A 25,601-nucleotide genomic window follows, 5' to 3' on the forward strand; every position below is an offset into this window, starting at 1 on the left:
TGATTGGCCAGGTCCGGGGCACGTGATCAATTACTGCTGAGCTAGGAAGTGGGCTCAACCCTGCCCAATCCCAATTACGAAGATGAGGGGTGGTCCCTTGAGGGAAAATTGGAGGCTGTTAAAAGAAGAGGGGCCAGGTCTACTAGATTAGATGGGGAAAACAACAGGTGTCCACTACCAGATTGCAGTCTATCAAACTCTCCTCAAGGAACCTTCTCTGACCTGGGACCCCATCAACTCTCCCTGAGGTCTGAGGGTCTCCCTTAAACATTTTTTAAACATTATTTTTGTTTATTATTATGTTTTTTTAGAGATAGGGTCTCACTCTGTTGCCTAGGCAGTCATGCAGTGGTGCAGTCATAGCTTACTGTAGCCTGAACTTCTGGGCTTAAGTGATCCTCCCAGTTCAACCTCACAAGTAGCTGAGACTACAGGCATGTGCCACCACACCTGGCTAAGTTTTATTTTTAAAACTTTTTGTAGAGCTAGAGTCTCACCATGTTACCCAGGCTGGCCTGGAACTCCTGGGCTCAAACCATCCTCTCTTCTCGGCCCCTCGGTGACTGAATTCTCGGGTTTTTTTTTTTTTTTTTTTTTTTTTTTTTTTTTAATACACTTCTTCCTCTCTCTCCTTTCCAGAATCCACAAACACGTCAGAGCTGCGGATTTGCCGAATTAACAAGGAAAGCGGGCCATGCACGGGTGGCGAGGAGCTCTACTTGCTGTGCGACAAGGTGCAGAAAGGTGAGGGGCCTGGGGCAGCAAGCTGGGGCAGCAAGCTTGGGTAGCGTGGGGTCTGGCAACTTGGAGGGGTAGCCAGGGAGTCTGGGAGGGTGAATGGATGAGAAAGAGCTGGTTAACCAGGGCACCAGAGTGCAAGGGTCCAGAACGCTGTCTTTGCAATCAGATTCAGCTGATGGGTTCATTAACTCCCTGAGTCGCCTGCTCACCCGTCTGCGTAGGAAGACGGAGGCTCCTCTGTGGTGACCCATGCTGCGTGCTAGACGGTGCCATCACAGAGCTCACGACATGTCCAGAGGACTCTGATGTTAAGGGTGGAATTGCATAAATGAACGGTTTATGGTGGTTGTGATAAGGGCTATGGGCAAAGCAAACAGACGACAGAAGAAGTAACTCCACTTCGGCCGGGCGCGGTGGCTCAAGCCTGTAATCCCAGCACTTTGGGAGGCCGAGACGGGCGGATCACGAGATCAGGAGATCGAGACCATCCTGGCTAACACGGTGAAACCCCGTCTCTACTAAAAAATACAAAAAACTAGCCGGGCGAGGTGGCGGGCGCCTGTAGTCCCAGCTACTCAGGAGGCTGAGGCAGGAGAATGGCCTGAACCTGGGAGGCGGAGCTTGCAGTGAGCTGAGATCCGGCCACTGCACTCCAGCCTGGGCAACAGAGCGAGACTCCGTCTCAAAAAAAAAAAAAAGAAGAAGTAACTCCACTTCATTCACATCTGTTCAAATGGCCCTTCCTCAAACAGGCTTTTTTTTTAAAAAAAAAAAAAGACAGCTGGTCACTGTGGCTCAAGCCTGTAATCCCAGCACTTTGGGAGGCTGAGGCAGGCGGATCACTTGAGCTCTGGAGCTCGAGACCAGCCTGGGCAACATGGTGAAGACCCGTATCTACTAAAAATACAGAAATTAGGGCTGGGCGCAGTGGCTCATGCCTGCAATCCCAGCACTTTGGGAGGCCAAGGTGGGCGGATCACCTGAGGTCAGGAGTTCGAGACCAGCCTGGCCAACATGGTGAAACCCCATCTCTACTAAAAAACACAAAAATGAGCTGGGTGTGGTGGCTCACACATGTAATCCCAGCTACTCGGGAGGCTGAGATGGGAGAATCGCATGAACCTGGGATGCATAGGTTGCACTGAGTCAAGATTATGCCACTGCACTCCAGCCTGGGTGACAGAGCAAAGCTCCATCTCAAAACAAACAAACAAACAAAAAAGTAAACAGCTGGGCACAGCAGCTCATGCCTGTAATCCTAGCACACTTTTGGAGGCTGAGGCGGGCAGATCACTTGAGCTCAGGAGTTCAAGACCAACCTGGGCAACATGGTGAAACCCCGTCTCTAGAAAAAATAAAAAATTTAGCAGGTGTGGTGGTGCGCACCTGTAGTCCCAGCTACTTGGGAGGCTGAGGTGGGAGGATTACTTGAGCCTGGGAGGCAGAGGCTGCAGTGAGCCAAGATTGCACCACTGCTCTCCAGGCAGGGCGACAGAGACAGACCCTGTCTCAAAAAATCAAAACCAAAAACAAACTGGCTGGGCATGTCTCTCATGCCTGTAATCCCAGCACTTTGGGAGGCTGAGCAGGGAGGATCACTTGAGCCCAGGAGTTTGAGTCCAGTCTGGGCAACATAGCAAGCCCCTGTCTCTACAAAAAAAAAATAAATAAATTCTTTTTATTTTAATTAAAAAATAGCCAAGCATTAGGCCAGGAATGGTGGCTCACACCTGTAATCCCAATACTTTGGGAGGCCAAGGTGGCAGCTCACTTATGGTCAGGAGTTCAAAACCAGCATGGCCAACATACACGGTGAAACCCTGTCTCTACTAAAAATATAAAAATTAGCTGAGTGTGGTGGCTCACACCTGTAATTCCAGCTACTTGGGAGGCTGAGGCATGACAATCACTTGAACCTGGGAGACAGAGGTTGCAGTGAGCCGAGATCATGCCATTGCACTCCAGCCTGGGCAACACAGTGAGATTCTGTCTCAAAAAATAAAATAAAATAAAGTAAAATAAAATAGCCAGGCATGTTGGGGCATGTGCTTAAAGTCCCAGCTACTTGGGAGGCTGAGGTAGGAGGACTGCTTAAGTGCAGGAGTTGGAGGTTACAGTGAGCTATGATGGTGCCACTACACTGCAGCCTGGGCAATGGAGTGAGACTCTGTCTCAAAATAAAATACAATAAAGTGAAGAAACTGGTTCCAGAGTTATCTAGTAACTTCCCGAAGTTAAAACAGAGTTGGTAGTGAAGCGTTCTAGCCTTCCTGGGTTCCCATCTTGGCTCTAACACTTGCTGGCTGTGTGACCTTGGACAAGTGACTTTACTTCTCTGTGCCTTCATTTTCTTCTCTATATAATAAGGTACCTAATAGTACCTTCTTCATAGAGTTGTTGTGCGACTTAGAGGCAATCTATATATATCTGACACATATAAAGCCTCAGTACATGGAGTTACTGTGATGACAGGCAATGCAGTAAGACAAAAAAAATAAATAGCAGGCAGAATACCATCATGAATCCTGACTCTTCCACTACCAGTTGTGTGACATCTCAACACTTTCAAGCCTCAGTTTCCTTTTCTTTCTTTCTTTTTTTTTTTAGAACCAGGCTCTCCATCTGTCTGGAGTATAGTGGTGCGATCATGGCTCACTGCAGCCTCAACCTCCCAGGCTCAAGTGATTCTCCCACCTCAGCCTTCTGAATAGCTGGGACCACAGGCGTGCGCCACAGTGCGCGGCTAATTTTTTAATTTTCTTGTTGAGACAAGGTCTTGCTGTGTTGGCCAGTCTGGTCTTGAACTCCTGGCCTCAAGTGATCTGCCAGCCTCAGCCTCCCAAAGGGCTGGGATTACAGGTGTGGGCCACAACGCCTGGCCAGGCACCTTTTTTCTCTGCTGACTGTGCCTGGTATCCTTTTGCCATAACAGATCATGGCTGTGAGTATGACTGTATGCTGTCCCCTGAGTCCTCTTACTGAACAACCTGAGGGTGACCTTGAGGATCCCTGGACTTGAGGGGGATAGTAATTCTACCTACCTCTTAAATTGTTATAAGGATTAAGTGAGATAATACATATAAAAATACATAAAACAAGACCAAGTGCAGTGGCTTACACCTGTAATCCCAGCACTTTGGGAGGTTGAGGTGGGCAAATCACGAGGTCAGGAGATTGAGACCATCCTGGCCAACGTGGTGAAACTCCGTCTCTATTAAAAATACAAACATGGCCGGGCGCGGTGGCTCAAGCCTGTAATCCCAGCACTTTGGGAGGCCGAGACGGGCGGATCACGAGGTCAGGAGATCAAGACCATCCTGGCTAACATGGTGAAACCCCATCTCTAATAAAAATGCAAAAAAAAAAAATTAGCCGGGCGTGGCGGTGAGCGCTTGTAGTCCCAGCTACTTGGGAGGCTTAGGCAGGAGAATGGCGTGAACCCGGGAGGCGGAGCTTGCAGTGAGCCGAGATCGCGCCACTGCACTCCAGCCTGGGCGACTGAGCGAGACTCCATCTCAAAAAAAAAAAAAAAACAAACATTAGCTGGGCATGGTTGCGCATGCCTATAATCCCAGCTACTCGGGAGACTGAGGCAGGAGAATTGCTTGAACCAGGGAGTCGGAGGTTGCAATGAGCCGAGATCATGCCACTGCACTCCAACCTGGAGATAGAATGAGACTCTGTCTCAAAAACGCACAAACAAAAAAACAAAAATAGCCAGGCGTGGTGGCATATGGCTGTAATCCCAGCTACTTGGGAGGCTGAGGCAGGAGAATTGCTTGAATCTGGGAGGCCAAGATTGTGCCACTGCACTCCAGCTTGGGCAACAAGAGCGAAACTCTATATCAAAAAAAAAAAAAAAAAAAAAAAGCCGGGCACAGTGGCTCACACCTGTAATCCCAGCACTGTGAGAGGCCGAGGCGGGCGGATCACGAGGTCAGGAGATCGGCCCATTCTGGCTAACACGGTGAAACCCTGTCTCTACTAAAAATACAAAACCTTAGCCAAGCGTGGTGGCGGGTGCCTGTGGTCCCAGCTACTTGGGAGGCTGAGGCAAGAGAATGGTGTGAACCCAGGAGACAGAGCTTGCAGTGAGCTGAGATCGCACCACTGCACTCCAGCCTGGGTGACAGAGTGAGACTCCGTCTCAAAAACAAGCAAACAAACAAACAAACAAACAAAAAATATATATATATACATAAAACACCTAGTGACTGGCACATAATAGGTGCTCAATAGAAAGTTAGCTGCCACTATGATTCGTTTTTTTTTTTTTTTTGAGACGGAGTTTCGCTCTTGTTGCCCACGCTGGAGTGCAATGACGCAATCTCAGCTCACTGCAACCTCTCTCTCCTTGATTCAAGTGATTCTCCTGCCTCAGCCTCCCAAGTAGCTGGGACTACAGGTGTGTGCTACCACACCTGGCTAATTTTTTTTTTTTTTTTTTTTTTTTGAGACGGAGTCTCGCTCTGTCACCCAAGCTGGAGTGCACTGGCCAGATCTCAGCTCACTGCAAGCTCCGCCTCCCGGGTTCATGCCATTCTCCTGCCTCAGCCTCCCGAGTAGCTGGGACTACAGGCGCCTGCCACCTCGCCCGGCTAGTTTTTTGTATTTTTTAGTAGAGACGGGGTTTCACCATGTTAGCCAGGATGGTCTCGATCTCCTGACCTTGTGATCCGCCCGCCTCGGCCTCCCAAAGTGCTGGGATTACAGGCTTGAGCCACCGTGCCCGGCCTTTTTTTTTTTTTTTTTTTTTGAGATGGCGTCTCACTCTGTCACCCAGGCTGGAGTACAGTGGTGTGATCTCGGCTCACTGAAACCTCTGCCTCCTGGGTTCAAGTGATACTCCTGCCTCAGCCTCCTGAGTAGCTGGTATTACAGGCGCCCACCACCACACCCCACTAATTTTTGTATTTTTACGAGACACAGGGTTTCACCATGTTGGTCAGCCTGGCCTTGAACTCCTGACCTCAGGTGATCCACCCTCCTCGGCCTCCCAGTGTGCTGGGATTACAGGTGTGAGCCACCACGTCCAGCTTAATTTTGTATTTTTAGTAGAGATGGGGTTTCACCACGTTGGTCAGGCTAGTATCGAACTCCTGACCTCAAGTGATCCACCGCCTTGGCCTTCCAAAGCACTGTGATTATAGGCATGAGCCACCGTGCCTGGTGATTAGTTTTATTTTTAGGAATATTAGAGGCCAGGCATGGTGGCTCACTCCTGTTATCCCAGCACTTTGGGAGGCCAAAGTGGGAGGATTGCTTGTATCCAGGAGTTTGAGACTAGCCTGGGCAACATGGCAAAACCCCTTTTCTACAAAAAATACAAAAAGAAATTAGCTGGGTGTAGTGGTGCATGCCTGTAATCCTAGCTACTTGGGAGGCTGAGGTAGGAAGATCTCAAGGCCGAGAGGCAGAGGTTCCAGTGAGCCAAGATCATGCCATTGCACTCCAGCCTGGGTAACAGAGCAATACCCTGTCTCAAAAAAACAAAAACAAAAACAAACAAACAAAAAAAACAAGGCCGGGCACGGTGGCTCACGCCTGTAATCCCAGCACTTTGGGAGGCCGAGGTGGGAGGATCACCTAAGGTCAGGAGTTCGAGACCAGCCTGGCCAACATGGTGAAACCCCATCTCTACTAAAAATACAAACAATTGGTGGAGTGTGGTGGCTCATACCTGTAATCCCAGCACTTTGGGAGGCCAAGGCAGGTGGATCGCGAGGTCAGGAGATAGAGACCATCCTGGCTAACATGGTGAAACCCCGTCTCTACTAAAAATACAAAAAATTAGCCAGGCATGGTGGCAGGCACCTGTAGTCCCAGCTACTCAGGAGGCTGAGGCAGGAGAATGAATGGCGTGAACCCCAGAGGCGGAGCCTGCAGTGAGCCAAGATCGCACCACTGCACTCCAGCCTGGGGGACAGAGCAAGACTCCGTCTCAAAAAAAAAAAAAAAAAAAAAAATTAGCCAGGCATGGTGGTGGGCGCCTGTAATGTCAGCTACATGGGAGGCTGAGGCAGGAGAATCTCTTGCATCTGGGAGGCGGAGGTTGCAGTGAGCCGAGATCGCGCCATTGCACTCCAGCCTGGGTGACAGAGCAAGACTCTCAAAAAAAAAAAAAAAAAAAAAGGAATATTAGTCTTGATTTTGGGGGAGGCTGGGCAAGTTGGGAGCGCAGTGGCTCAGATGTCCTGGCTTAGCTGATGTCCCCCGTTTCCTGCCAGAGGACATATCAGTGGTGTTCAGCAGGGCCTCCTGGGAAGGTCGGGCTGACTTCTCCCAGGCCGACGTGCACCGCCAGATTGCCATTGTGTTCAAGACGCCGCCCTACGAGGACCTGGAGATTGTAGAGCCTGTGACAGTCAACGTCTTCCTGCAGCGGCTCACCGATGGGGTCTGCAGCGAGCCATTGCCTTTCACGTACCTGCCTCGCGACCATGGTAACTACAGCAACCCAGGGTGACCCAACACCTCAGAGACTAGGTCTTCGGCCTTGGGGAGACCCCAGTGGGGATGGGAAAGAGGCAGAACTAGAATGCAGGCTCAGAGCTACAAAGACAGTGTTCAGATCCCAGCTCTGCTGCTTACTGGCTGTGTGACCTTGGCCTCTCTGAGCCTCATTCTTCTGGGCAAAATGGAAATAATAGTAGCTGTCCTGTGACATTTGGAGAGTATTTAGTCTTTCCTTCCCTCAGCATCCTGCACATGCCTGGGCCTGTGCTCGGTATTGCCAGAGACACAGCAGTGACCAACACAGCCTCTAGCTGTGTCCTCATGAGACTTATAGTCCTGAGGATGGGGGACAGCCTGTCCCCACACAGTGATGACCAGAGTGGGCAGGACTGGAATGAAGTGCTCAAGGGCTCGCATTGCCCAAAGGGGGCACCTAACCTAGCTGTGGGCATCAGGGAAGGCTTCTTGGAGGAGGGGACAGCTGAGCTGACGACAGGAGGATGACTAAGCGGGAAGTTTTCTAGGGAAGTAGTGAGAGCCGAGGAGGAGTGTTTTAAACAGCTGGAACAGCAGGTGCAAAGGTCCTGAGACCGGATTGTGCCTGGGGTGCTCCAGGAACAACAAAGAGGCCAGTGTGTAGGCCAGGCGCGGTGCCTCATGCCTGTAATCCCAGCACTTTGGGAGGCTGAGGCAGGTGGATCACCTGAGGTCAGGAGTTCGAGACCAGCCTGACCAACACGGCGAAAGCCTGTCTCTACTGAAAATACAAAAATTAGCTGGGCGTGGTGGTGGGCGTCTGTAATCCCAGCTACTCGGGAGGCTGAGGCAGGAGAATTGCTTGAACCCGAGAGGCAGAGGTTGCAGTGAGCCAATTGCACTCCAGCCTGGGCGACACAGCGAGACTCACTACAGGCACCTGCCACCACGCCTGGCTAATTTTAGTACTTTTAATAGAGACTGAGTTTCGCCGTGTTCATCAGGCTGGTCTCAGACTCCAGACCTCAGGTGATCCGCCCACCTTGGCCGCCCAAAGTGCTGGGATTACAGGGGTGAGCCACCGCGCCCGGCCAAGACTCCATCTTAAAAAAAAAAAAAAAATAGAGGCCAGGAGCAGCAGCTCACACCTGTAATCCCCAACACTTCGGGAGGCCAAGGCAGGTGGATCGCTTGAGGTCAGGAGTTCAAGACCAGACTGGCCAACATATAGTGAAATCCCCTCTCTACTAAAAAAATACAAAAATTAGCTGGGCGTGGTGGCACACACCGGTAATCCCAGCTACTTGGGAAGCTGAGGCAGGAGAATTGCTTGAACCTGGCAGGCAGAGGTTGCAGTGAGCCGAGATCGTGCCACTGCACTCCAGCCTGGTCAACAGAGCAAAACTGTCTCTAAAAATAAATAAATAAATAAAGGAATTAATTATTATTGATGAATTACTTCTTGTATGTCCCTGGTATCTCCTCAACAGACAGCTACGGCGTGGACAAGAAGCGGAAACGGGGGATGCCCGACGTCCTTGGGGAGTTGAACAGCTCTGGTGTGTGCCTTCTGCCCTTTTCCACCCCCATCCCCAGGTTCTGGGGAGGGGACAGCTGACCCCACTGACCTTCCCCCCCAGGCTGGGGAGGAAGGGCTGTCGGGGAACAGGGGTCCTCATCTCTGCCTTCCCTTAGACCCCCACGGCATCGAGAGCAAACGGCGGAAGAAAAAGCCAGCCATCCTGGACCACTTCCTGCCCAGCCACGGCTCAGGTGGGTCCCAGCTACACATAAGCCCCTGTCTCCTGGGTGGGCAGAGGGTAAGTGGCAGCCCTGCTTTTCTGGCCTCTTCACGCCCTCCAAGAGCAGCCACAAGGCGAGTCACTCAGCACTTAGCCAGCAACATCCAGTGGAAAGAATGAGGGCTCTGGAGACAGAATGGAAGTTCTGATCTCTTCTGGACCATTTCCTTGCTATGTGACCTTCGTTAAGTTGCTCTACCTCTCAGAGCCTCAGGGACTCCTTTGAAAAGGCCCAGTACATACTTAGGTCAGTGGTGTTTTAAAATTTACTCTATTTCTTTTTTTTTGGAGATGGAGTCTTGCTCTGTTGCCCAGACGGCAGTACAGTGGCATGATCTCAGCTCACTGCAACCTCTGCCTCTCCAGTTCAAGCGATTCTCCTGCTTCAGGCTCCTGAGTAGCTGGGACTACAGGCATGCACCACCACGCCTGGCTCATTTTTGTATTTTTTAGTAGAGACGGGGTTTCACTATATTGGCCAGGCTGGTCTTGAACTCCTGACCTCAAGTGATCTGCCCTCTTTGGCCTCCCAAAGTGCTGAGATTACAGGCATGAGCCACCACACTTGGCCTTTTTTCTTTTTCTTTTTTTTTTTTTTTTTTTGAGATAGTCTCTCTCTCTCACCCAGACTGGAGTGTAGTAGTACAACCATGGCTCACTGCAGCTTCAACCTGCTGGACTTAAGCGATCCTCCCACCTCAGCCTCCTGAGTAGCTGGGACTATAGGCATGCATCACCATGCTTGACTAATTTTTGTATTTTTTGTAGAGACGGGGTATTGCCATGTTGCCCAGGCTGGTCTTGAACTCCTGAGCCCAAGCCATTCTCCTCCTTAGCCTCCCAAAGTGTTGGGATTACAGGCATGACCCACAGTGCCTGACTCTTAATACATTTCTTCTTCTTCTTCTTCTTCTTCTTTTTTTTTTTTTTTTTTTTTCTCTTGAGACAGAATCTCTGTTGCCCAGGCTAGAGTACAGTAGTATGATCTTGGCTCACTGCAACTGCTGCCTCCCAGGTTTGAGAGATTCTCCTGCCTCAGTCTCCCAATTAGCTGGGACTATAGGCGCCCACCACCATGCCTGGCTAATTTTTGTATTTTTAGTAGAGATGGGGTTTTGCCACATTAGCCAGGCTGGTTTCGAACTCCTGACCTCAGGTGATCCTCCCACCTTAGCCTCCTGAAGTGCTGGGATTACAGGCATGAGCCACAGCGCCTGGTTCTTAATATATTTCTTCTCATGGATACTGTATGACAGGCATCTAAGTGCTTTCTGTGAGTTTATTCACTTAACCTGTGAGGTATGTGCTGTCATTCCCCTGTTTTACAGGTGAGGAAACTGAAGCCCAGAGAGGTGAAGTCTCTTGCCTGAGGCCACACAGTAGCAGACCCCTGGTGGAACAGGGAGGTGGCCCCTGGGCATCTGTGTAGATGAGTGGTGATATATATGGCATAGGTAGCAGGGAGTTGATGATGGATGAATGGGGGTGGTGGTTGAAGCCAGCCAACCTCAGATTCAGAGCCTGTCTCTGGCCTGTTCTACCCTTGCCTTCATCTCAACTCACATGCCAGTTTCCAGCTCCCATGAACCCCAATCCTATCTGGCTGCCCTCAGAAAAAAAATCTCTAGCCAGGAGTTCGAGACCAGCCTGGCCATCATGGTGAAACCCTGTCTCTACTAAAAATGCAAAAATTTGCGTGGTGACCCATGCCTGTGGTCCCAGCTGCTCGGGAGGCTGAGGCATGAGAATTGCTTGAATCCAGGAGGTAGAGGTCGCGGTGAGCTGAGATTGTGCCACTGAGCTCCAGCCTGGGCAACAAAGAAAGACTCCGTCTCAAGAAGAGAAGAGAAAAGAAACAAGAAAAGAAAAGATGCCTGGGTGTGGTGGCTCACGTCTGTAATCCCAGCACTTTGGGAGGCTGAGGGGGGTCGGATCATCTGAGGTCAGGAGTTCGAGACCATCCTGGCCAACGTGGTGAAACCCCCGTCTCTACTAAAAATACAAAAATTAGTTGAGTGTGGTGGCGCACACCTGTAGTACCAGCTACTCGGGAGGCTGAGGCACGAGAATCACTTGAACTCAGGAGATGGAGGTTGCAGTGAGCCAAGATGGCGCCACTACACTCCAGCCTGGACAACAGAGCAAGACTCTGTCTCAAAAAAAAAAAAAAGAAAAGAAAGAAAAGAAAAGAAAAAGAAAAGAGAAAAAGTCTCTACCCACTGACCACCAACTCTAAAAACATAGCCCCCAACACCCAGCTAAGGTACCCAGCTCCTAGCCAGCTACTAACCACTCAGACTGCTGAGCCTGGACCACCTGACCTAGTCCCACCCTGGAGATTTGAAGCTCCACCTGTTCTTCCCCCTCCCCTGCAACTGGTAACCAATGCCTAATAGCTCTGCCCCTAGCAACCACCAATCCTAGCCCACTTCACCAATCTTTGCTCTCCAATTTCCTAAACCCCCTTCCCTATTCATCCACCTTCCCCAGCATCCCAGTTTCCCAAGGTCTAAAGCACCCCTCCCTTGTGGAAGCAGTACCGCCAAGGCACTGCAGTGTAATGGTTAGGAGTGTGGCCTCTGGGATCAGACTGGGTTTGAAATCTGAGCCCACAGTTTAGCTGCTGTGTGACCTCTGTAAGCCTTACTTTACTCATCTGTCAGATGGAGGCCCTGTCTCTTACAGTCCTTTCCCCAATTTAGTGAGATGATGTCGTACAGTTATTTGTCATGGTGGTTGGCGCAGAGTTAGTGCCCAGGAGATATTAGGAACTTGCTTTTTTTTTTTTTTCCTTTTTTTGAGACAGAGTCTCGCTCTGTCGCCCAGGCTGTAGTGCAGTGGTGTGATCTTGGCTCACTGCAACCTCTGCCTCCCGGGTTCACGCCATTCTTCTGCCTCAGCCTCCTGAGTAGCTGAGATTACAGGCACATGGTGCCGTGCCCAGCTAATTTTTGTATTTTTAGTAAAGACGGGGTTTCACCATGTTGGCCAGGCTGGTCCCGAACTCCTGACCTCAAGTGATCTGCTTGTCTCAACCTCCCAAAGTGCTGGGATTACAGGCATGAGCCACTGCACCCAACCTGTGATCACATTTAACTGCATTTACAGCAAAACCCAAAATAACAGGGGCTTCAGCAGGATAGAAAGTTATTTCTTGTCTCACATAAATAGTCCATAGGGACTGAAAGTGGCCCATGCCTATAATCTCAGCACTTTGGGAGGCTGAGGCGGGTGGATTGCTTCAGGCCAGGAGTTTGAGACCAGCCTGGCCAATATGGTAAAACCCGGTTTCTACTAAAAATACAAAAATTAGCCAAGTGTGGTGGTGCACATCTGTAGTCCCAGCTACTCAGAGGCTGAGGCAGGAGAATCACTTGAACCCAGGAGGTGGAGGTTGCAGGGAGCCAAGATTGCATCACTGCACTTTAGCCTGAGGGACAGAACGGGACCCTTCTCAAAACAACAACAAAAAACATGCCTGGCACTGTGGCTTATACCTGTAATCCCAGCATATTGGGACGCCAAGGCAGGTAGATCACGAGGTCAAGGGAGAGAGACCATCCTGGCCAACGTGGTGAAACTCCATCTCTACTAAAAACACAAAAGTTAGCTGGGTGTGGTGGCACATGCCTGTAGTCCCAGCTACTCGGGAGGCTGAGGCAGGAGAATCATTTGAACCCAAAAGGTGGAGGTTGCAGTGAGCCAAGATGGTGCCACTGTGCTCCAGCCTGGTGACAAGGCAAAAACAAGAAACAAGAAACAGTCTGTAGGTGTGTTCCAGGGATGATCTGGTGACTGCATGATCATCAAGAGACCCAGGTTTCTGTCATTTTCAGTTTGCCATCTCATGGTGCAAGGTGGCTGTTGTAGCTCCAGCCATTATGCCCACATTCCAGTTAGCAGAACTTAGTCACATGATCGCATCAGACTGCAAGGAAGGCTAGAAAAGAGTCCCAGTAGCCTTGTGTCTCTAAGGTTTGTCTTGTTCCAAAAAGAGAGTCCCTTTTTTTTTTTTTTTTTTTTGAGACAGTCTTGCTCTGTTGCCCAGGCTGGAGTGCAGTGGCACGATCTCGGCTCACTGCAACATCTGCCTCCCAGGTTCAAGTGATTCTCCTGCCTCAGTCTCCCGAGTAGCTGAGATTACAGGCGCCTACCACCACACCCAACTAATTTTTGTATTTTTGGGAGAGACGGGGTTTTGCCATGTTGGCCAGGCTGATCTTGAACTTCTGACCTCAGGTAATCTGCCCGCCTCGGCCTGCCAAAGTGCTGGGATTACAGGTGTGAGCCACCATGCCTGGCCAGAAAATCCCTCTTACAATGAAACTTTTTGATTTGATTGTTATGTTTTCTTAAGTCCCCATTATGCCTAAGAATGACATTTATTTTTTCTGACAATTTTGGGACTGGTGACTTCCCAACTTGTGTCTCCCATGGTCTGGAGATTTCACTTTTTGGGTTGTCTCTGTATGTTAGGGGGCTTTGGAACCTCTTCTCCTTCCTCACTCTCAGGGAAAGCTCTCCACAGCTGTGTAGGAGCTGGTTTCACATGCTAGTTCCACAACAGTTGTGTGAGCCTTCCACTTACTTTCCCTCAGTGCCTTAGTTTACTTCTTATTATCATTACTTTTAGAGACAAGGTCTTGCTCTGTTGCCCAGGCTGGAGTGCAGTGGTGTGATCATACTTCCCTGCAGCCTCAAACTGGGCTCAAGCAATCCTTCTGCCTCAGCCTGCCAAGTAGCTGGGACTACAGGCGTGCACCACCACATCCAGCTAACTTTTAAATAATTTTTTCGTAGAGACAGGGTCTTGCTATGTTGTGTTGGGATTACAGGTGTGAACCACCATGCCAGAAGGCTAAATTCTTGGCCTTCAATTTAGTTATTATCTGAGAATGGTGATAGTCTCACATGGATTCTCCTTGGGATTAAGATGGCACCTTAAGGCCAGGCTTGGTGGCTCATACCTGTAATCCCAGCACTTTGGGAGGCTGAGGCAGGTGGATCACCTGAGGTCAGGAGTTCAAGACCAGCCTGGCAAACATAGTGAAACCCCATCTCTACTAAAAAGGCAATAATTAGCTGGGCATGGCACGTGCCTGTAGTTCCAGCTACTCGGGAGACTGAGGCAGGGGAATCAACTTGAACCAGGGAGGCAGAGGTTGCAGTGAGCCAAGAATACACGACTGCATTCCAGCCTGGGCGACAGAATGAGACTCCATCTCAAAAATAAAAAAAAGGCCACCTTGATATCACATTTTGCAGGAAGTGGGGCATTTGAATTAGGGCCTGGTCAGAAGTTGGCCCTAAATCACACTACACTTCTCTGTCTTCATTCCCGTAGGCCCATTCCTCCCGCCGTCAGCCCTGCTGCCAGACCCTGACTTCTTCTCTGGCACCGTGTCCCTGCCCGGCCTGGAGCCCCCTGGCGGGCCTGACCTCCTGGACGATGGCTTTGCCTACGACCCTACGGCCCCCACACTCTTCACCATGCTGGACCTGCTGCCCCCGGCACCGCCACATGCTAGTGCTGTTGTGTGCAGTGCCGGGGCCGTGGTTGGGGAGCCCCCCGGCCCTGAACCGCTGACGCTGGACTCGTACCAGGCCCCGGGCCCCGGGGATGGAGGCACTGCCAGCCTCGTGGGCAGCAACATGTTCCCCAATCAGTACCGCGAGGCGGCCTTTGGGGGCGGCCTCCTATCCCCGGGGCCTGAAGCCACGTAGCCCCGCGATGCCAGAGGAGGGGCACTGGGTGGGGAGGGAGGTGCAGGAGCTGTGCAATCCCAACCAGGATGTCTAGCACCCTCGTCCCTTTGGCCCTTCCTCATGCTTCTGAAGTGGACATATTCAAGCCTTGGCCAGAAGCTCCGTTGCACGGGTTTCCCCTTGAGCCCATTTTGCAGATGAGGAAACTGAGTCCGGAGAGGAAAAGGGACATGGCTCCCGTGCACTAGCTTGTTAAAGCTGCCTCTGTCACCACATGTGGGGGAACCTTCTCCAGGAGGATTCGGAAAAGATTGTACATATGGGAGGAGGGGGCAGATCCCCGGCCCTTCCTCCCCAGACTTGAAGGTGGGGGGTAGGTTGGTTGTTCAGAGTCTTCCCAATAAAGATGAGTTTTTGAGCCTGGGGGGTTTCGTCTGTTCTGCGCTTGGGAAACGCCCTAGTTCCTTACGTAGCAAAGAAAGCCTCCAGGCTGGGGGCTCAGGCCTGTCATCCCAGCACTTTGGAAGGCCAAGGCGGGAGGATCGCTTGAGCTCACGAGTTTGAGATCAGCCTGGGCAACATGACGAAACCTAGTCTCTACTAAAAATACAAAAATTAGCCGAGCGTGGTGGCGCACGCCTGTAGTCCCAGCTACTCGGGAGGCTGAGGTGGGAGAATCACTTGAACCCGGGAGGCAAAGGTTGCAGTGAGCCTAGATCGCGCCACTCTAGCCTGGGCAACAAAGACAGACTCCGTCTCAAAAAAAAATAAAAATAAATAAATAAATAAAATTAAAAAGATAAAAAAGATGGCTGTAACATTCTAGTTTATGCCCTGAAAAGGGGAATATAGTCATTCTATAGTGTTTGGAGATTTTTGGATTACCCTTAATTGTATGCAAATTGTCTTATTGTGTATTGTCACTTAATTTCAGGACTCAGATTTCATGCTTGAAGAAATGCAGGTTAGTTTAAACTTCAAGGAAATTTTTAAGGTGGCAAAAGGTTTTAGTGGCATATACATCTTAATCTGTAGATGGGAGTGATTAGCTGTTTAAAAGTTGAAATGTGACTGAAAAGGAAATGGAGTAGGGCAAATTTTAAATGGGATTATTTTTCATCTTCAAACAGGCAGACCTGTTATCCTAAACTAGGGTTTTTAATGACCACAGCAAGCAAGCATGCAGCTTACCGCTTGAAAGACAGGGTCTTGCCTCACCCAAGCTGGAGTGCAGTGGCCCTTTGAAGCTTACTACAGCCTCAGACTTATGGGCTCAAGTGATCCTCAGCCTCCCAATGGTCTTTGTAGACAGCCTGATGGAGTCTCACGGCACAAGAAGATTAAAACAGTGTCTCCAATTTTAATAAATTTTTGCAATCCAAAATAAAAATAAAAATAAAAATAAATAAGTAAATAAAATTGAAAAGATAAAAAGATAAAGTATCCAAGCTCTTCCCTTCTTGGCTCTCCCACTTCTTCCTCTGGATCCCGCCCCTCTCGACCCTAGGACCCGCCCCTCACGTCGGCGGAACTGCGCTGTGCAGAGCTCCACCACGCTCCGCCCGCTCCCCCTAGCGCGGCCTTTCATTTCCGCTTCCGGTGCGGGCAGCGCGCGAGCGCAGCTTTGGGAGGCGGAGACCAGCCGGTGAGTGCAGGCGGCGGGCTCGACCTCCCGGTTTTCGGGCAGGCGTCAGCCCAGCTTCTCCCTTTCCTTAGGCTTTTCCCATACTGCTGTAGGCTTCTACTGCGTCCTGGTCCCGAGGATCGCTCGTCCCTCTCCCCATTCGGCCTGACGGGCCTCAGGCCGCGCCCGTGTCCCGGCTGTGGGCCAGAAGTTGCCGCGTCGGACTCGGCCTTCGGCCCAACAGCTTATCACAGTCCCCGCCCCCATATCAAAAAAAAAAAAAAAAAAAACCAGCCCAAATTCTCAGGCCGCGACGCGATCCACAAGCCCCGTCCAAACCTTCGGTCTCCTCCCTTTCCCACAAGCCCTGTCCCCAAGCTCAGCCCACGCCCTCCGTCAGCCAACTCCGCCTCTCTCAAGCTCTACCCTCTTTTTCCTTGGGTACTCTCCACACCCTGCCATCTAGATCCCATCTTTAGACCTCAACTTCACTCTGGTCTCCTTGCAACACTCCCTTCCTGTGTTCCCACTCCCTCTAGCATCTTCATCTTCCGCCACGCCTTTCACCTGTCCTCGACCTCCACCCTCATGCAACTGCACTGTTCCCTTAAAGGCTTTCTCCGATTTCCTCCACCTGCCTTCATCCTTACCCTCCTTATCCCTGTAGCACCCAGACTCATACCCACGCATGGCCCCTAGTGGGAGCCTTTTCAGCTCTTCTCTTTCCCCTGAGCTCCAGCCTTAGGTGCTCAGGGTTTGCCGTCTGACCCTACTTCAGACACTACTGATGTTTCAAAACTTTCATCCTCGACTCCAGCGCATGGAATCTAGGACCCCCCTTTCCCAGGGATGCTCACCTCAGAATCACCTAAGGGTTTTTTAGAATGCCCAAGTTGCCAGATCGAAGTTGTTAGGGATGGACTTGAATTTCTGGCATACCGTTCTGCAGCTTCACTTCTGCTCCCCGAAGCTAAGAGATGTGTTGTTTGGGATCGACTCTGTCACCAACTTGTTAGATGACTTTGATTCTGCCCATACAGTTTTCACAGCCCATCTGACTTTCCTGGTCCCTTCATCCCTCAGGTTGAGGCCCCAGGCTTGGCCTCACCACAATGTGGCACGAGGCTCGGAAGCATGAGCGGAAGCTTCGAGGCATGATGGTCGACTATAAGAAGAGGGCGGAGCGGAGACGGGAGTATTATGAAAAGATCGTGAGTAACTGGCCTTTCATCTGGGGTGGGGGACCCTAGTTTGGGGGGCACAGGTCATCCTGGTAAAATCTGGGCTTGGAAGTATGTCAAGACAAGAGGCTCATTTCCTCAGGAGTATATTCATTCATCTTTTCTTGAGCATAATCATTGTTAGGATCCCAAGAGCTTCTGTTTGTTGTAACATACTGGGTCGTTTGGTGTGGCCTCCCAGTGCCGATCTGGTGTTAGCAAGAAAAAGGGAAGTCTCTGTAACCCTCAGAGCAGTCCTGACGTTAGACTGGCCACCTCCAGAAAGTTGTCTATTTTGCTTGTTGCTGGGTTCCCCATTCCCAGAAGAGCTCAGCCACTCTTGAGGTTTGGCTTGGCACACAATAGGAGTGAGTATTAAGTTGGCCGGGCACGGTGGCTCACACCTGTAATCCCAGCACTTTGGGAGGCCGAGGTGGGCGGATCACCTGAGGTCACGAGTTTGAGACCAGCCTGGCCAAAATGGTGAAATCCCGTCTCTACTAAAGATACAAAAATTAGCCAGGCTTGGCCGGGCGCGGTGGCTCAAGCCTGTAATCCCAGCACTTTGGGAGGCCGAGACGGGCGGATCACGAGGTCAGGAGATCGAGACCATCCTGGCTAACACTGTGAAACCCCGTCTCTACTAAAAGATACAAAAAAACTAGCCGGGCGAGGTGGCGGCGCCTGTAGTCCCAGCTACTCGGGAGGCTGAGGCAGGAGAATGGCGTAAACCCGGGAGGCGGAGCTTGCAGTGAGCTGAGATCAGGCCACTGCACTCCAGCCCGGGCGACAGAGCGAGACTCCGCCTCAAAAAAAAAAAAAAAAAAAAAAAAAATTAGCCAGGCTTAGTGGTGTGTGCATGTAGTCCCAGCTAACTGGGAGGCTGAGGCACGAGAATTGCTTAGCCTGGGAGGAGGAGGCTGCAGTGCACGGAGATGGTGCCACTACACTCTAGCCTGGGTGACAGAACAAGACTCTGTCTCAAAAAAAGGAAAAAAAAAAGAGTGAATATTAAGTGAAACCTGACCACTTCCCTCTCCTGTTTGATGCTTCAGTTTTTTTGGGGGGAAGACTAAACTATCCCTGGCCTAAAAGACCCTTGTGGTCTGACCACTGAGCTTCGTCCTTGGGCAGCTCCACTGGCCTTCTATTTCTGCCACCACAGGGCTTTGGCCTGTATTACCCCCTCCTCACCTGTTTAACTCCTCTGTCTCCTTGGGATCCCAGCTTGAAATGGCACCTGTTTACTAGATTCAGTTTTCCTGTCAGATGACATTTATATAGACATTTTCCATTTGCTTCTGTATTACTGCCCCAGCCTCCTCCCTGGTCTGCTGGCCTCCAGTCCTGGCTCCTCCAGTCTATCCTCCCTAGAAGAGTCCAAGAGGCCTTTCTATTTTTTTTTTTTTTTTTTTGAGACGGAGTCTTGCTCTGTCGCCCGGGCTGGAGTGCAGTGGCCAGATCTCAGCTCACTGCACGCTCCGCCTTCCGGGTTTACGCCATTCTGCCTCAGCCTCCCAAGTAGCTGGGACTACAGATGCCCGCCACCTCGCCCGGCTAGCTTTTTGTATTTTTTTTAGTAGAGACGGGGTTTCACCGTGTTAGCCAGGATGGTCTCGATCTCCTGACCTCGTGATCCGCCCGTCTCGGCCTCCCAAAGTGCTGGGATTACAGGCTTGAGCCACTGCGCCCGGCCAAGAGGCCTTTCTAAAGCACAAAACTGATCCTGTCCCTTTCTTGCTCAGAGCACCTCTATGGCTTCTAAGTGCCCTTGAGAGAAAGCCTAGGCTCCACTGTGGCCTTTAGGGTCCTGCATGGCCTCGCCTTTGCCCCTCCTCCAGACTCACACCACCCTACACTCTGCCTTGTTCCTTTGCACAAGTTGTTTTGGCCTCCTTGCTATTCCTCCACTGACTCAAGCGCTCCCCAGCCACAGGGCCTTTGTGTGAGCTCTTCCCATACCTGGTTAACTACTGCTCATCTGTCAGATCTCAGTCCTCAGAGCAGTCTTGTTTCCCAAGCTCAGTCAGGTGTCCTCTAAAGATGCCTTAATCATAGCTCCCTTTCCTTCCCCTTTGTGGAATTTAACACCCTTAAGATACACATACATGGGCCTGGTATGGAGGCTCATGCCTGTAATCCCAGCATTTTGGAAGGCCGAGGTGGGTGGATCACCTCAGGTCAAGAGTTTGAGACCATCCCGGCTAACATGGTGAAACCTCATCTCTACTAAAAATACAAAAATTAGCCGGACGTGGTGGCGGGTGCCTGTAATCCCAGCTATTTGGGAGGCTGAGGCAGGAGAATTGCTTGAACCTGGGAAGCAGAGGTTGCATTGCTTTCCAGCCTGGGCAACAGTGAGACTCCATCTCAAAAAAATACACACACACACACTCGCACACACGCATACACAGGTTGAACATCCCTAATTCAAAATCCGAAATGCTCCAAGTTTTCTTTTCTTCTTCTTCTTCTTTTTTATTTTTTTGAGACAGAATCTTGCTCAGTTGCCCAGGCTGGAGTGCAGTGGTGTGATCTCAACTCACTGCAACCTCCACCCCCCAAGTTCAAGCTATTCTCCTGCCTCAGTCAACCTCCTGAGTACCTGGAATTACAGGCGTATGCCACTATGCCTGGCTAATTTTTGTACTTTTGGTAGAGACAGGGTTTCACCATGTTGGTCAGGCTAGTCTTGAACTCCCGACCGCAGGTGATTTGCTTGCCTCGGCCTCCCAAAGTGCTGGGATTATAGGCGTGAGCCACCGTGCCCGGCTACCTCCAAAATCTGAAACTTTCTGCATACTGACATGATGCTGCACTACAAGTGGAAAGTTTCACATGTAAGTACTTAACACAAACTTCGTTTCATGCACAAAATTGTTTAAAATATTGTATACAGTTACCTTCAGGCTGTGCTTATAAAGTATAAATGAATTTGGTCTTTGGACTTGGGTGCCATCCCTAAGATACCTCATTATGAATAGGCAAATATTCCAAAATCTGAAAAAATCCAAAACATTTCTGTAAGTATTCAGATAAGGAATACTTAACCTGTGTGTGTGTGTGTGTGTTTATAAAATATGTTTATCCATTCATACGTATATGCACATACCCAGCTCTGTGAGCCTAGGGCTAAGTGTACTTGGGTCACATTTGTACCCTAAGGTTGGGTCCATCAAATATGGTTTGAAAGAATAGATGAATAAAACAATATTAACAGGCCGGGCGCGGTGGCTCAAGCCTGTAATCCCAGCACTTTGGGAGGCCGAGACGGGCGGATCACAAGGTCAGGAGATCGAGACCATCCTGCCTAACACGGTGAAACCCCGTCTCTACTAAAAAGATACAAAAAACTAGCCGGGCGCGGTGGCGGGCGCCTGTAGTCCCAGCTACTCAGGAGGCTGAGGCAGGAGGAGAATGGTGTGAACCCGGGAGGCGGAGCTTGCAGTGAGTGGATATCGCGCCACTGCACTCCAGCCTGGGTGACAGCGTGAGACTCCGTCTCAAAAAAAAAAAAAACAAAACAAAAAAACACAATATTAACAATAGTAATTAACCATTTAATTGATCCTTCACAGGCACCCCCAAGCCATGTGAGAGGGCTTTAGATGCAGGGTTTTTTTTGAATCCCCTGCAGTCACCCGTGACACAGAGACCGCTCTTACCTCCACTCAGCAGAGAAGAGGAAGCTCTGAGAGCTCCTCGCTTGCCTCTACCACCCAGGAAGGAACCAGAGGGCTACAGGGAGAGCTCATCTTTGATAGCGTCAGAACGATGTGGCCATGAGAGCAAGGCCTGGGTCTCTGTGGGTCGTAGCTGAGGCCCCAGCACTGGCCTAGGAACACAGCACTCAGGAATGAATAGCTACCTTTTTTTTTTTTTTTTTTTTTGAGACGGAGTTTTGCTCTGTCACCCAGGCTGGAGTGCAGTGGCATGATCTTGGCTCAGTGCAACCTTCGCATCCTAGGTTCAAACAATTCTCCTGCATTAGCCTCCCAAGCATCTGGGACTACAGGTTCCTGCCCCCACGCCCGGCTAATTTTTGTATTTTTAGTAGAGACGGGGTTTCACCATGTTGGCCAGGCTGGTCTCAAACTCCTGACCTCAAGTGATCCGCCCACCTCAGCCTCCCAAAGTGCTGGGATTATAGACGTGAGCCACCACACCCGGCCTAGCTGCTGTTTTTTAAGGGCCCATGGTGTGCCAGACCCAGTGCCCACGAAGTTGGCATAGTAGTCCTTTTAACAGGCCTGCGAGGTGGGTATTAATCATGCCTGTGTTAAAGGTGATGCCACGATAACAGCTAATGCTGTTGAGCAGTTCTTGGTAACCACTGTGCTAACTACTTGGCTTGTATCTCCGCTTCATCAAAGCCACACCCCAGACTAGGAGGTGGTTCTTATTATTTCCATTTTACAGAGGACAAAACTGGAGCACAGAGATGCGTGGCTTACAGTCACACAGCACGAGGGCAAAGCTGGCACTGTAACCCAGTCTCTGACACTTAACCTCTCTAAGCTTTTCACCTGTGCCTTATCATGCAGAAATAGAGGTTCAAAAAGGTGAGGCATAGCAAAACCCCATCTCTGCAAAAAGTAATTTAAAAAAATTAGCCAGGTTTGGCGGCATATGCCTGTGGTCCCAGCTACTCGGGAGGCAGAGGCAAGATGAGACCTGGGAGGGTGGGACTACAGTGAGCTGTGATTGCACCACTGCACTGGAACCTGGGTGACAGAGTGAGACCCTGTCTCAAAAAGGAAAGGTGAGGCCACTTGCCCAAGGCGACACAGCCAGGAGGTGAGATACCATCATGGTTAGTCCTTAGAATTTGGGAGTCATGGGGCTCTGGGTTCAAATTCTAGCGATCCCACTTACCTACAGTGTGACGTGGGCAAGTGACTGTCTCCCTGAGCCCATTTCCTCTTCCACATGTGAAATGATGTCAATTGGACAATCAGCTTTGGCTCTAACAAACCTAGAACATCCATCAGTGGCTTAAACAAGAGAGACGTTTATTTCTTTTTTTGTTTTTGAGACAGAGTCTTGCTCTGTCGCCCAGGCTGGAGTGCAGTGGCGCAATCTCAGCTCACTGCAAGCTCCGCTTCCTGGGTTCACACCATTCTCCTGCCTCAGCCTCCTGTGTAGCTGGGACTACAGGCGCCTGCCACCGCGCCCGGCTCATTTTTTTTTTAAATGTATTTTTAGTAGAGACGGGGTTTCACTGTGTTAGCCAGGATGGTCGAGATCTCCTAACCTCGTGATCCGCCCGTCTCGGCCTCCCAAAGTGCTGGGATTATAGGCATGAGCCACTGCGCCCAGCCTGCGTTTATTTCTTAGTCACAGAAAAGCCAAAAGGTAGCCAGTTAGGTGAGGGACCTAAGCTGCTTCTGTTTTGTTCTCCTGGGCACAGCTTCCCTTCCCATTGTTGCATCAAGGCTGTGGCCATCATGTCTTCATTCTCTCCAGCAGTGAGGGAGAAGGGAGGAAAAGGGGCAAAGCGCTCATGCCATTCGTTGAGAAAGTTTCTAAGCCAGGTGCGGTGGCTCACTCCTGTAATCCCAGCACTTTGGGAGGCCGAGGCAGGAGGATTGCTTGAGCCCAGGAGTTCGAAACCAGCCTGGACAACATGGTGAAACCCCGTCAATACCAAAATATACAAAAATTAACCAGGCATGGTGGCGTGCATCTGCGGTCCCAGCTCCTCAAGAGGCTGAGGTGAGAGGATCTCTTGAGCCCAGGAAGTGGAGGCTGCAGCAAGCTGTGACTGTACCGCTGCACTCCAGCCTGAGTGGGAGAGTAAGACCCTGTCTTAAAAAAAAAAAAAGTTTCTGGATGTTTTCCTGTAACATTTCCACTCCTCCCCTGCTGACCAGGAGGTAGTCTCATGAAAAGCTGTAAGGAAGGCCAAGAGGTATAGACTTTATTTTGGGTCGCCCTGACCAGATATATTTGGAGTTCTATTACTGTTGTAGGAAAGGGAATAGATGTTGGTTGCCAATTAATGGTTTGTCACAAACAGCGGAGGCAAGAGCATGTCCCTCGATGTTGCTGGAGTGTTGGACGTACAGACCGCTGAGAGAGCCTGGCCAGCGTCGCTATTGCTCAGTAAATATTAGTTCTTGTTATTGACGTTACTGTTCCTGATAGAGCTGGAGTTCGGATCCAGGTGGAGGGATGGTGCAGAGGAAGGAAGGGTGGAGCTGGGACTCCAGGCCCCCTCCCTGTTAGCAAGGGAGCTTGCTGCATTGTATTCCTTTTCAGGACAGTGGTGACGACCAGCCCCTTTCACTGGATAACGGGAAAGAGCTCAAAGAACCAATGTCTGTGGGTGCTTTGTGGTGCAGGCCTGTACAAGCAGCCATTGTCCCTGTATGTGAACGTGACCTGCATTCTGATCTGGGCTGCCAAGCTGTGGAGTATGGCTGGGCCATGGCTGATGGCTGCTTTGAGGAGGGGGCTCTCATACTCAGTCTTGGGCCGAGAGCGGAGGCTGTGGAGCGAGTGTCAGTGAAGCTGCGGTAGATGGTGGCAGGCTGGATGAGCGTGTCCAGATGCAGTTGGTTTCTCTTCCTGATTTGTCCTTGGTGCCTGCTTTCTCTCCCTGTCTTCAGTCCCAAGCAGACTCCGGTTCTGTCATTGCTTCTGTCCTTGTCTACTTTCCTTTTTAATCAGTGGTTTGGACAAAGAAACAGAATCCTTTGTTGATATGGAAATGAGAAGTAAACGGGTCGCAGCTCAGGTGTGGTCTCCTCCAGGAAGTCCCAGACTGACCCCCAAAGTCTGGGTCAGGTGTTCCCACTGTGGGCCCCCATCTCAGCGCTGTCCACTCTAGGTCATCCTGGTGTAGGGACAAGTCTGTCTCCCATACTGGACTGTGAGCCCATGAGGGCAGGGCCAGGGCTATCTCAGTTACTGCCATACCCTAGCGCAAGGACTGCTTAACAGTTGAATGAATGAATGAGCAACTTCATGAACTCCTCTGACCCAATCTGATCCTAGAGACAGGATAATCCAATAGTTAAGAGTTGGTTTTAGGCAGGGCGCGGTGACTCACGCCTGTAATACCAACACTTTGGGAGGCTGAGGCGGGCAGATCACCTGAGGTCAGGAGTTCAAGACCAGCCTCACCAACATGGAGAAACCTCATCTCTACTAAAAATACAGAATTAGCCGGGCATTGTGGTGCATGCCTGTAATCCCAGCTACTCGGGAGGTTGAGCCAGGAGAACCCGGGAGGCAGAGATTGCGGTGAGCCGAGATCGTGCCATTGCAGCTCAGCCTGGGCAGCACGAGCAAAACTCTGCTACAAAAAAAAAAAGTGGATTTTGGATCTTGAAAACACTTATGCACTTACGTTCATTATAGCATTATTCGCAATAGCCAAGAGGTGGATGCAAGCTAAATGTCCATTGAGGGATACATCGAGAAAGAAAATGTGGTCTTTACACATAATGCAATATTATTCAGAGCCCCATCTCTGAGCCTCAGTTTGCTCATCTGTAACATGGGCATAAGAATAGTATCAGCTGGGTGTGGTGGCTCATGCCTGTAATCCCAGCCCTTTGGGAGGCCGAGACAGGCAGATCATGAGGTCAGGAGTTCGAGACCAGCCTGGCCAATATGGTGAAACCCCATCTGTACTAAAAATACTAAAATTAGCCAAGTGTGGTGGTGGGCACCTGTAGTCCCAGCTACTCGGGAGGCTGAGGCAGGAGAATCGCTTGAACTTGGGAGGTGGAGGTGGAAGTGAGCTGAGATCATACTACTTGCACTTCAGTCTGGGTAACAGAGCGAGACTCTGTCTCAAAAAAAAAAAAAGAATAGTACCTTCTGGCCAGGTGTGGTGGCTCACACCTGTAGTGTCAGCACTTTGGGAGGCCGAGGCAGGCAGATCACGAGGTCAGTAGTTCGAGACCAGCCTAGCCAACATGGTGAAACCCCATCTCTACTAAAAATACCAAAATTAACGAAGTGTGGTGGTGGGCACCTGTAATCCCAGCTACTCAGGAGGCTGAGGCAGGAGAATCGCTTGAACTTGGGAGGTGGAGGTTCCAGTGAGCCGAGATTGCACCATTG

The 25,601-nt window shown here is 50.5% G+C and overlaps 2 protein-coding genes and 1 long non-coding RNA gene across 5 annotated transcripts in view; all 3 read left to right on the forward strand.

The window, feature by feature from the left end:
- The window catches only part of RELB (RELB proto-oncogene, NF-kB subunit), a 41,991-nt gene extending 26,888 nt beyond the window's left edge, over positions 1-15,103 (forward strand). Inside the window, exons 7-11 of one of the 2 annotated variants that reach the window (XM_030913324.1) lie at positions 640-744; positions 6,969-7,184; positions 8,664-8,732; positions 8,869-8,946; positions 14,320-15,103. In XM_030913324.1, the coding sequence (XP_030769184.1) occupies positions 640-744; positions 6,969-7,184; positions 8,664-8,732; positions 8,869-8,946; positions 14,320-14,699 (848 nt within the window). In that variant the 3' untranslated portion in view covers positions 14,700-15,103. The remainder of the gene's footprint in view (positions 1-639; positions 745-6,968; positions 7,185-8,663; positions 8,733-8,868; positions 8,947-14,319) is intronic. The other variant, XM_030913323.1, reaches the window with a different exon arrangement.
- Positions 15,104-15,437: 334 nt separating this feature from the next.
- On the forward strand, positions 15,438-16,065 carry LOC115892308. The gene is made up of 2 exons (XR_004052201.1): positions 15,438-15,645; positions 15,812-16,065. It is a non-coding gene; the product is annotated as an uncharacterized LOC115892308 (long non-coding RNA).
- A 192-nt stretch (positions 16,066-16,257) lies between these two features.
- The window catches only part of CLASRP (CLK4 associating serine/arginine rich protein), a 32,339-nt gene continuing 22,995 nt past the window's right edge, over positions 16,258-25,601 (forward strand). The window contains exons 1-2 of one of the 2 annotated variants that reach the window (XM_030912723.1): positions 16,258-16,326; positions 17,389-17,516. In XM_030912723.1, the coding sequence (XP_030768583.1) occupies positions 17,418-17,516 (99 nt within the window). In that variant the 5' untranslated portion in view covers positions 16,258-16,326; positions 17,389-17,417. The remainder of the gene's footprint in view (positions 16,327-17,388; positions 17,517-25,601) is intronic. The other variant, XR_004051987.1, reaches the window with a different exon arrangement.

The sequence above is a fragment of the Rhinopithecus roxellana genome, chromosome 12 (genome assembly GCF_007565055.1).
Source record: "Rhinopithecus roxellana isolate Shanxi Qingling chromosome 12, ASM756505v1, whole genome shotgun sequence".
Classification (NCBI taxonomy): Eukaryota; Metazoa; Chordata; class Mammalia; order Primates; family Cercopithecidae; genus Rhinopithecus; species Rhinopithecus roxellana.